This window comes from Cheilinus undulatus, linkage group 11 (assembly GCF_018320785.1).
Source record: "Cheilinus undulatus linkage group 11, ASM1832078v1, whole genome shotgun sequence".
NCBI classification, from domain to species: domain Eukaryota; kingdom Metazoa; phylum Chordata; class Actinopteri; order Labriformes; family Labridae; genus Cheilinus; species Cheilinus undulatus.
In genome coordinates, this window is record NC_054875.1 from 38,870,280 (window position 1) to 38,882,568 (window position 12,289).

The following is a 12,289-nucleotide window of genomic DNA, read 5'->3' on the forward strand; positions in this document are numbered from 1 at the left end:
CTGGCTGTTAATTTTTAAAAGAAGATAGTGACATCAGTTAAACGTTGACTGTATTGAGATAAACGGCTTGGGATTTTTTTTTATCAGGGTCCTGCAACATCCTGGGGCGTTATATTTGCCATGACCAAATTAAACCAATGTGTCTAAAATCCATAGAAATGTTGGAAAAAGGTTACCACCAAATTTGAAAATTCTGTGACTGTATTTTGGATTTACATCATGAGAAAGCATTTCAGCAATTTCTTAGCTAGGATTTCACTTTACAGGGACTTTAAAGAGACCAATCCAGTGTAGGTTAGGATAAGCTAGGGGGTTGAATATGCTTTTAGAAAAGCACACAGTTCAAAAGCCTTAAAATCTCTGATACTATGGGGTTGCATCAGTGCCTATGGCATGGGCAGCTTACACACCTTGAAAGGCACTATCAATGCTGAAATGTAAGCACAAGTTCTAGAGAAATGAATGCTCCCATCCAGACAACGTCTACTTCAGGGAAGGTCTTGCATATTTCAGCAAGACGATGCTAAACCACATACCACATCCATCACAACAGCATGGCTTCACAGTAGAAGAGTCCAGGTGCTGAACTGGCCTGACTGCAGTCCAGACCTTTCACCAATGGAAAACATTTGGCGCATCATAAAACAAAAAAAATATCCAGACTGTTATACAGCAAGAATCCTGCATCAGACAAGAATGGGACAATATTCCTCTCCCAAAACCCCACTAACTGGTCCCCTCTCTTCCCAGACATTTACAGACTGTTGTTAAAAGGAGAGGGGGTGCTAGAATGGTAAACACGGCCCTGTCCCTACTTTTTGAGACATGTTGCTGCCATCAAATTTGAAATGAGTGAGTTATTTTTCATGAAATGGTAAAATGTCTCAGTTTCAACATCTGATATCCCATTTATGTGCTATTGTGAGGGTTTATGAGATTTACAAATCACTGCGTTCTGTTTTATTTATATAACTTTTTTGGAACTGAAGTTGTATAACGTTAGTTATAATTTGATCAAGTTAACACAGTATTTGATGTCAGGTTTAGGAGATGTTTATTTGGTGCAATTGTCTATTGTAGCCTAAAGTGACAGCAGACCATCTAGTAGCATTAATGTTTCTGCGACTCTCTGGCTTTTCTTTCTCTGATGGCGTTTTGTGGAAGTAGCCCAGGTTTATCTCCTCATCCAGCTGATCAACATTGTCTTTCATTAGAGAAAAATTGAAACAGAACTGGTTAAAACATGCAGGTGGCAAGGAGCCAGTCAATTTCACTGTAGCGTATTAGGGTTTAAATTTCTGATGTCACAACAGGGTGTTCGGCAGTGTGCATAAATGTAGCTGTTGCTCTGTGGATAGACCCATTAAACAGAGATCACATGCATTTTTAACTCATCCTCCAACATGTTGAGTCTCTCGCTGGTTTTAAAGGAGTCTGGAGCTGACAGTAAACTGGGAGCTGACGTAGACGTTGGAGAAAAAGCGTCCAATTTGACTTCATTCCACTGCAATGGAAGCAGGACAAGAATGAAGCAGGACATATGCTTCTATTTCTTCAAACCCTCTTAGGCTACTGTCACAGTGCCCACAAACACAGCTCCCCGCTGACTGTCAGTGACGGAGCTCCAGGACTCGTCTTGGCTCTCTCATTCCTGTCTTTGAGCGAGAGAGAGGGAGGGAGAGGGAGGGAGGGTGAAACATGTTCTCGAATGAAGACTGAAAATAAGACTGAGCTGTAAATGTAATGTGAGCGCTGTTTTAGGGTGAATTTCTCTTCTGAAGTGTCCTTAAATCTGGTTGCAGAAAGGTTTTGCATAAATTTAGAGCTGGATGAGAAACTGAGCACATGGAGAAAATGATCTGGTGTTAAGCGAAGCCTTCTTTGCCTTTTTAGGGACTATTTTTGTGGCATAAATGAATAAAATCAGCCAAATCAGAACATGTTACAGCTAATTTATTGGTGGATAATTGTTCCATTCATGTATTAACTCGTCATGCTTTTGATGTGGAGCTAAATTTTCAATTGATTTTCTATTGCTGCCATTTCATGCTTCATTCTTTTGGCCGGAAACCTTCCTCCTCTGATGTTTAGGTTTTTGAATAAGCTGAATAAACACATGCTAGTGTTCTGGAGATTGATTTTTAACTTCTGCAGCTCTAAAAATTACCCCCAAATCCATTTTTAGTGATGACAAAAGTGCTTTGTCATGCAGCTCTGAGCAGACCAGGCTGTTGTAGTCTCAGAAAAGTTGATGTGTGAGCACACAGGTGGAGATTTGTGTGCTAAATATCGACTCACTTTTGCCGTTGCAGTTCATCTTGTTCATCTCTGTGTCAGATTTACTGATGGACCGCAGCTTTGACTGCCGGAGTATTCCCTGAAAACACACAGAGACATGGACAGGGTGGGTTAAAGAGTAATTAAGACTGAGGAGGTGTCGTCTAAATGATGGGGCGACTTTCCAGCTCCTCTACAGCACAAACATGACATAGAGGAGGTGTTTTCAGAAACCTACCATGTCCATGAGACGGTGTTTTCCACCCTCGCCAGGAACATTGTGTGTCTTTCCCTTCCTGTGGTAAACACAAACACAGTCACACAGGTTGACACTTTCTACACTGATGTAACTGTGTATGTGCAGAGTTTGACTCACTGTCATGAGTGTCTGAGTCAGGTCATGACTGTGTCTGACTGGATGTCAGAGCTTGCATCTGTGCATGCAAACGCTTGGAACTAATTTTCCCCATGTACGTTATCTGTGTACAGTTTTGCAGTATTTGTTCGTTACATGAGTATGCCTACTTAACAGGGATGGCCTGATTATGCTACTGCAACTGTAACATGCCAGGAAACTGAGCCAAGGATTCTGAAGTCACGTTTGATCATGCAAGTTTCCATGAGATCTTGTGAGGGGAATCTTTTTTGAGAAATCATTACTACAGCTTTTATGGTGTTTTGTCATTTTGTGTGAGCTCCTAGAGGATTATAAGAAAAAAAATTGTTTGAAACTGTCCTTACGTCTGCGGTCTTTCATATTTTTAAAATTCTGACTGCATGTCTGAGATGCCCTTCTTGCAGACCACTACTGTGAGACACCACATCTGTCAAAAGGGAAGGGAAGTAATTTGTATTACAATGCTTTAGAATGTTTTTTAATGCACTTTATTCATAAGCAAAGTCTTCCAGTCATATTCATGAAAAACACTGTTAAACATTACAGACTAAACAACCATGTCCTGAAAAACAGTCTCACGAGAGGCAGTCAGCAAAAGTGAGCAAGAGCAGAGAAGTCAAGGAAGTAAACATGGTGGACGGACACAAAAACAGGCTTACACGACTTCACTTCTCAAAAAAATGACGCAAACATCACAATATGCAATGCTGTCAAAAAGTGATTTCTAGCAAGGCACAAGAACATTCAATTTTGTACAAGATTTCAATTTATGTTTATGTCCAGAAATAGATTGTGTTTTTATTGAAGGTTTTATCTTAAAAAAAAAAAAAAAAAAAAAAAAAACGAGCAGTAGTATTGTATTCTAATTAAAGTTCAGTGGTCAACGATATGGAGAACAGGTTGTTTTAACTGAAACATTACCAATAAAAAAAAGGGAATTTTTGTATATTTTAGCATTTTCTCCTCCCCAACATTTGATGTTGAACATTTTTAGTTGTCTAAACTTTTTTTAAAACCAGTAATTGAAGTGCACTTGCTTGCCTCTCACTTAAGGTCGCAAACATTTTGTTCAGTGATCAGAAAGATTCAATCAAATTTGAATTAACACTAATAACCTATAAAGTCTACTTTTTCCCAAAAGAAAATTCACAGAAAGGACTCGAAAACAGAATCAATAAAGAGTGACTTGATAAGAAGAATCGATTATGGCATCGGTATCAGTAAAATCTTATCAATTCCCATCTCTGTTCAAAGTGGGGGTATTTTGCCTTTTTTCAAGGCTTTACACCATCTCTCTGATACCCACGTAGTAGCTTTACATGGTTTACAGCTCAAAAATCTCTTCATGTTTCTCACACTGGCGTCCTGAAAAACCCTTATTTAACCTCCGTCTGAAACGCTTCGTTTTCGCTGCTGTCCCCCGGTTCCACGGACCTGCTCTCCTACGATTGGCCGATTTTCTGGAGGCTGGCCGGCGGCAGGACTCAATGTTTCGTGTCCACCCCTCCAATCTGGCTAATGTTGTTATGCTAGTAGTTGAAAACTCTGAATGAACCAGTCCGACGGAGTAAAATAAGGCGAATTTTGATATACGCCCGTACATGTTACAATGTTACAATGTCATTTAGCAGACGCTTTTCTCCAAAGCGACGTACATTTGAGAGCAAGAACAACACAAGCAATGATCTAGACAAAAAGAAACAACATCAGTAAGTGCCATCAAGTGCTTCAGGTCCAATTGGACGCAAGTGCTGCCGTGTAGAGTTTAAGGCAGAGTACCTAAAATATACGTTGTTTATGTCGGGTTTTTTTGTTTTTTGTTTTTTGTTTTTTTTTGTTTTTGTTTTTGTTTGTTTTTTTGTTTTTTGTTTTTTGTTTTTTGTTTTTTTGTTTTTTTTTTTGTTATTAGACAGCAACAATGAATCAAGGAAAATGTGGGATCACTAATCGCCATTCATTAGACTTCACAACAACTATTTACCAAGTACCAAGTGCTGGATCATTCCCAAAGAGCTGGGCAAAGAAATCCCAGAAGTAGAGCAGGACAGTGCGAGCTAACTATAGTTGGGAAACTCATTCAACCACTGGGGGCAGCAGTGGAGAATAGTCTGGCTGAGACTCAATCTACTACTGGGGACAACAGTAGAGAATTGCCTAGCTAAGTGCAAAGTGTTCTCTGAAGAGCTGGGTCTTTAGCCTTCTCTTGAAAGTAGACAGGGAGTCTGTAGATCGAATGGAGTTGGGTAATTCATTCCACCATTTAGGGACAACAGAGGAGAAGAGTCAAGCTAGTGACTTAGGAGCATGATGTGCTGGAAGTACCAGGCGCCTTTCGCTGGCTGAGCGTAGTGGGCGAGAAGGGGTGTAGACCTGGATGAGGGACTCCAGGTAAACAGGAGCAGTTTTAGTTACTGCTTTGTAAGCAATGATTAGAGTTTTGAATTTAATGCGAGCTGCAACTGGAAGCCAGTGTAGAGAGATTAAAAGAGGCGTGTTAGACACGGAGTCTGATCCTGATCATTTGGAGATGGGTGGGTGGGGGTGGGGGGGCACAGCGAAGGATAGAGCAGGATGTATCTGTTTGGTAAGTGTTTAATTACTCTGTTGCTAAGTGGCTAATGTCTGAAAGGCCTTGTGGGGGCGGTCTGTTCTGCTTTGCCGGCAGCACGGACGAACCACGAACCAGTCAGGAGGTCCTATTGTGATGACCTCATCAGTTTGGTCCATTGAAATTTCATCTCAGTAGAATCTCGGTGAGATTTTCAACAAACCGATTTCATCAGTTCACACGCTAATTCAAAGATTACTGCCGCAAACGTCTATCTTGCAGTTTGAAAATTTGCATACGTGGAGTATGGACACCTAACATTGTGACTTTATGTTTTAAAAATTGGAGAAGTATAACACCCCCACTTTAAAGGTAGTTACATGAAAGGTGGCTCACTTCAGCTTTGTTAGCTTTAGCTAACAGATTTTCTTGCTACATGGTTATTGTTTCACTACAGTGACTAAAGATGTAAGTCAGTGTAGCTATAATAGCTTAAGGTCAGGCTAACAAAGGTAAAGCAAGATTTCATGTAATCACTTCTAAAATGGGGCTACATTTTGATAAGTCTTTCCATAGCCTTTTTGTGTAGTTACAGTGCCAAAATATGTAGTTTACTGTTTTGGGTTGTACCAAGCAAAAAGAACAGTTGACATCAATATCATTCTTAAATTTCTGCATGAAATGCTTTACGGGGTAAATTTTATGTAATATTTCAAAAGATATTTCCTTAACTTTGTTAGTGATCATATATTTGTGTGGCAACAGCCAAACCTTTGACCAAGGTATATTGACATCAAATTTAGCCCAGTAGGTGGCGATATAAGGTTTCATTGAGATTTCATTCATAAAAAGTTCCCGAATAACTCTATTGTTGTTTCTGTGATCCGAAACAGACTTTGCCACAGAAAGTGTTAAGTGGGTTTACAACAGAGACAGTACACAGCTGAAAGGAGCCTCTATGCAAGTTTACAATTACCTGATAAAATTATTTTACTGTAACCGGAAAATCAAACTTCTGTATAAACTCCTTATAAGACATTAAGAGGCCATCCGAGCCCAGCAACTGAGCAACTGTATGGATGTCTCTTTCAAACCAGTTTCTAGTCCAAAAGTCCAAAAAATGTAAGTCCAAAAAAATCAAGCCCTCCGTTCTTTCTGGTATTGATTACGACAGATTTACGGATGTAATGTATTCTATTCTTCCACAAGAAGTTAAACAACATTTGATCAATTTTTTTGATTGTTTTACCGTCCAAAGCCAGAGAAGAGGCAGCATAAATGAGCCGTGAAATTCCCTCAACCTTGGATAGGAGCAAACGCCCCCTCAAAGACAGGTCTCTCTGCAACTATGGGTTAAACCTGCCCTCAGATTTTTTCATTCTGGGCTCAAGGTTCAGAGAGCATCTCTCCTGTTGGTCTTTTGTTATGGTAATGCCTAAACAATTTACTCTACTTTTAACACAAATATCATCAATTGAGGTTATATCACTGTTTTGTAATGCAAATAATTCACACTTACCTAAATTTAAGCATAAGCCTGATGCTTTAGAAAAAAACGTGATTGAGCGAATAGCTGGCTTTACATGTAAAGCATCCTTAAGAAAAAGTGCAGTATCATCTGCTAGTTGACTCAGGCAAATTTTCCTACCAGTATTAGAGATGCCCTCCAAATTACATGATTTTATACATAAAACTTTTGAGCCACCACTAAAAACAAATAAACAGAGACAGGGCAGCCCTGCCGTATTCCTCTCTCCTGATAAAATCTCTGTGTAGTACCACCACTCAGTTTTACAGAGCTGTTACCATTTGTATAAAGAGTTTTCACTGCATTGCAAAAATATTCCCCCAACCCAAATTTTTCAAGGCAATAAAAAATAAACGGATGCTCAACAGTATCAAAAGCCTTGTAAAAATCCAGGAGAAGAATAAAACTATCATCTTCGATCAAATCTGAGTAATCAATCAAATCCAAAACAAGTCTTAGGTCATTAAAAATGTGCCTTTTACTCGTGAATCCTGATTGATTTTCATCGATTATTGAGTCCAGAACTCCTTTAAATGGCTTCACAAAAATTAGAGCAAATACCTTATAATCATTATTTTATAAAGTTATGGGTCTCCAATTATCAATGGGAAGCACGTCTTTTTTGGGTTTGGGTATTAGATTAATTAACCCCTGTGTCATAGTAGCAGGAAGTTCTGCTCTTGCAACGCTCAGAAAAAACCTTAAAAAGAAATGGTGCCAACAGATCAGAAAACTCTTTATAAAATGTAATCCATTTTGCCACCTTTTTGACACTTTCACGCATTCATCCAACCCATTTATCTGCCAATTTTTACCCACTTTTGCCTTTGTTTGACTATTTTTTGCCCAATTTTGCAATATTTTAAACCAATTTTAACCCTTTTTTTTGGCCACATTTTTACAACAATTAACCCTATCAGGCCACTTGTAACTCATTTTTGCCACTATTTTGACTCTCTCAACAAATTTCTGCTAATTTCAACCCCCTTGTTTGGCCACCTTTTACCATTTCTGACTTTGTTTTGCCACTTTTTTCCCAATATTGCCCCCTTTTGCCATCTCCAAGATTCCCCATGATCCCCAGTTGGCTGGGCCCCAGAGAGCTCTCCCCTTTATCTCCCCTTATGGGCCACCTTGATTGTAACATTATTTTAAAAGTATATTTTCTATTGATTTAAATATGGTGTGCCTTGATATTTTGGCTTAACCTTAGGTGTGCCTTGGTCAAAAAAAGTTTGAAAACCACTGCAATAGACCAGTGATTTTGTTGACCTTCATGGGCCCCTAGTTTGGCTGGGCCCCAGCAAGCTCTCCCTTTTATACCCCCTTTTGGACAGCTTTTTCTCCACATGACGATACTTGAATGGGCATGGCTGTGTTCAGCCACCTTCAGGTACAGTGGGGGTCCCCACCTGGCACATTTATTTTGGGGGTCATGGGCTGAAAAGGTTTAGAACCCCTGCTATAAGTAACGTCATGAATATATGCCCCTCAGAGTCACCATTAAAAAAGGGAGAAAACAGGCTTTCAAATAGTATAAGATATATTCCCAGGAGGCATTGTTACAACAAATATATAATTACATATATCCCTACATTTGTGCAAGGTTTAGATAGATGGAGGTTATGATGGTTTTCCATGACGTAACCATGGAAAAAGGAACTTGTTATGGGTCAAAAAGGAAATAAAGGAGCAGAAAAAGTAGGGAAACGCTACAGTGGCTTAATCAAAGCATGCTTAAAAGAAAAATAAAGCAATGGGTGATTCGCAAGTAAAGTTTTTGTTTTTACTTATTTTTATTTTTATTTTTTTTAAAAGGGGAACCGTGTGGAATGAGATTTGTGTCAAAAAGATTCAAACAAAACTTTTTCATATCAAACAAAAAATAGAATTTGAGAACAAAAAAATGTGATCCAAAGCAACAAAAATGTTTACATTAAGAGAACAAATTTGAAATAGCAACCAAATTATTAGTCTTAACATTTTGAACATCTATCTTTTTGTTTACAGTTCCTGTTTTTTTAATTCAGTGATCAGACTTTTGCTCTCACTTCTCAGTTTTGCGTTTGCCTGATCCTTTGTTTGCGTTACTTGACTTTTTGCTCTCAGTTCTGACACGGGCATCACGTGTGGGCGGGCTTGTCTGTGGCGTATCCCTATTGGCCAACAAGTTTTTGAGTGACGGCTCAGTCACTCCAGATGCTCCGGAAGTTGTTGTTCAGCTCACGTCTGGGAAATTTAAGGAAACCAGCGGGCTGTTGTTTTTGCATCATTTTTTCTCTTGGATCACATTTTTTCTGTTCTCGAATGCAAATTTTTGTTTGATACTGAAAAAGGTTTGTTTGAATCTTTTTGACACAAATTTCACTCCGTAGGCCCCAGAGAAACCCCTGGGGAAAAGCATAGCGCAAAAATGTATGCGCCTAAGCCAGAGGATGTTGACCTTCCAGGCTCTTGGAGGGGGCTAGGAGGAGGAGATCTTCTCTCTGAGCTTTGAGTTTTTCTTCAATAGCTTGGAGTCTCTCTCTCTGAGCTTGGAGTTTACCTTCAAGAGCTTGGACAATATCTTCAGAAGCATTGAGATTCTCCTTCCCAGTTTGGAGTTCCTCTATCCAAGCTAGGAGATCTTCTCTCTGCGCTTGGATGTCCTCTCTCTGAGCAGGGAGTTCCTCTGTCCCAGCTGGGAGATCTTCTTCGGATAGATCTTCTCTCCCAGTTAGGAGATCTGCTCCTACAGCTAGGAGGTCTTCTCTCTGAGCTGGGAGTTCATCTTCAAGGGCTTGGCATTTATCTTTAAGAGCATGGAGATTCCCTATCCCAGCTAGGAGATCTTCTTCTTCAGCTGGGAGATCTTCTCTCTGAGCTTGGCGTTTCTCTCCTTGAGTTTGGAGTTTATCTGCAAGAGCAAAGAGATCTTCTCTCCCAACTAGGAGATCCTCTCCTTCAGCTAGGAGATCTTTTCTCCCAGTTAGGAGATCGTCTCCCTGAGCTTGGAATTTATCTCCAAGAGCAATAAATTGATCTTCAAGAGCTTCTGATTTATTTTCAATAGCTTCTAATATATCTTCAAGAGCTTGGAGATTCCTTTCCCGAGTTTGGAGTTGCTCTTTCCAAATTAGGGTCTCCTCTAACTGAGCTACAAGATTGTCTCTCAGAGCTAGAAAGTCCTCTACACAAGCTTGGCAATTGTATCTCTGACCCTGGAGATCTTCTGTGCCCCCTTGAGCACCACATGCAGCTGTTGATCGGGTCTTCTTGAAAAAAGTTGTAATTTTTGTGTAAGCCCATTGAAAACAAATTACAGTTCCTCTAACAGCTGCAGTCAAAAAACAGACCAGCATTGCTTTGGCCTTGGATAGAAAAGTCACAAGACGTCCTCCTCCGTGGAAAAAAATCGATCTGAGCCTGGGCACCGGTGCTACAGCTCCTGTTTTTGCCGTGCAATAAAAAGCTGCCTTTTGGGCCTTCGTTGCAGAGACAATCTTGGCAGTGGGAGCCACATTTTTCACCGGCGTCTGGTCAAAAATTACAGTGGGTGGTGCCTCAATTCCACTGCAATCCCATTCAGCGAACCTTTGTGGCGCCAGACTTTCTAAGGGTTTGACGACACAGCCCAGACCTCTGCTGCAATCATCTTCTAGATTCAGCTGTCTTAGACCGGTATACCCTAAAGCAGTCAGGTCAGCCTTTTCTTTGGGTTGTTCGCCTTCATCCGATGGCTCAGGTTTAGGTGGAGTAGAGCGATCCACCCTGAGAGCAGACTTGACAGAGGCAGCAGCTGCTGCTCCCAGCTTGTATAATGCCGTTAACATCATAACTGGCATGTTTACAACAGAACAGTTACGGACAGCAGAAAGTATCAAATTAATCAAAAAATGTTAGAAAATTTTTGCAAAACTGTGCAAAAGTTGGATGTAGGTCCTGCTGTTGTTTTCTGTTCAACTAAACTTGAAAGGGCAGACAGCGGGTGTACTTATGCCTTTTAGACGCTGACGTCACACATCAAAAGATCAAAGCCGCGATGGAATGTGACGTCATAGCAAACTTTGTTCGGGGATTTTTTTTTTTTTTTTCAAAATTAAAATGGCGGCATGTTTACTATCTGTTTTTTTGAAACTATCGCCTTAAACTCATCAAAAACGTTCATACCAAATGGAATTTTAATCTCTTTCTTGCTCGTCTGTGGGTCCATTATCAGTTGGTATAAGCAGGAATATTTACAGAGTTTTGCAGCTATCTTCTATTTTGTAGGTACCTTCTGGGCGATAACCGCAGGGTTGCCAACTCTCACGCTTCTGGCGTGTGACGCACGCTTCCACCACCTGTCTCACGCTCACACGCCACTCAAACTATTCTCACGCTAGAGTCAAACGCTTTGACGCTCTCAAATTACTCTCTGATTGGTGTGCAATGTTTATCCCCGTGTTGATTGGACGGCTGCCCTAGGCCTGTGAATAACTAGCCAATCACAGCACAGTGGGGCGGGAGTTGACGTCCAGCCACTTCAGAACAGCAGCACAGCGTAGCAGCACTTACACCAAGGTAAACAATTAGTCGGCGTCTTATGTCATGGTTAGTTATACAACGGAGCCCAGGGCTTAACAAACTATATAATAATTGTTTTGAATAAATCAGTGATACTCAACCCGCGGCTTCTAGTGACCAGTTGCAGCTCTTTTAAGGCTTCCTTTAAGAAAATCCTCCTGAAATCCTCTTTAAATATGAAAACTGTCAGCAGTAAAGACTCAGTGCAATAAGTCATATCAATAAATCTAAGTCCACAGACTTTAGCTTCCAAATTCAAATGAAAACTTGTGTTTTATTACCGTCGGGTGCGCCCAGGATGGCGGACCGTGCGTAAAAGAGCGCAGAGGAAGTCCGCCTGTGGCGCGTCTCTTCCGTAAGTTAATAGAGGTGTGCTGTCTTGTGTTCAAGGTAAAGCTTCTAATGCCCTCGTTTTAACACATTTCTTCATTCACTCCCTGCCGATGCTCTCCCATACTCGTATTTGATGATGACTTTTGCGATGCGCATCATCACCAACGAGCCAAACACGCACGGATCACATCTTAAAACAATGTAAAATCGAGTAAAACTTTTCCAAACGTGGATGGTTTATTTGATCTTAAACGTACTAATGATAAATACTGTCAAAAGGGCAGACACAGAAAAATGAAAGCAACAAACTGGCAGGACAGAGCGATCTGTGAGGGGGAGCTGCAGGTGTGAGGCAGGGCCGGTTTTATCCATTTGGAGGCCCAGGGCAAAGACCAATATGGGGACCCTCCCCCTTTAGCTAAAAGCGATAATAATGAGAGGGAAAAAAATAGAAATCATAACTTTAAGTTAACAGAGTTACAGAACTACAGTAAATGTCAAAATATGGAATAAAAACACCCAAACAGACTCCCATGATTCATCAGCATGTTGAAAAGCTCCTTATAGCTCTAAGTCGGCACATTCTGATATTTCAAAAGACTTTAGTCCAGGTGGAGCTCATATAAATAAAAACATATGCTTATTATCAGTGAAATATCTT

The 12,289-nt window shown here is 40.4% G+C and overlaps 1 protein-coding gene across 2 annotated transcripts in view; it reads right to left on the reverse strand.

Annotated features, from left to right (window-relative positions):
• si:dkey-70p6.1 (uncharacterized protein LOC570575 homolog) overlaps positions 1-12,289 on the reverse strand; it is a 51,402-nt gene that overhangs the window by 17,092 nt on the left and 22,021 nt on the right. The window contains exons 1-3 of one of the 2 annotated variants that reach the window (XM_041798605.1): positions 11,006-11,068; positions 2,516-2,573; positions 2,299-2,377 (exon numbers count right to left, since the gene is read on the reverse strand). In XM_041798605.1, the coding sequence (XP_041654539.1) occupies positions 2,299-2,377; positions 2,516-2,524 (88 nt within the window). In that variant the 5' untranslated portion in view covers positions 2,525-2,573; positions 11,006-11,068. Of the gene's footprint in view, positions 1-2,298; positions 2,378-2,515; positions 2,574-11,005; positions 11,069-12,289 lie in introns of those variants that run through there. The other variant, XM_041798604.1, reaches the window with a different exon arrangement.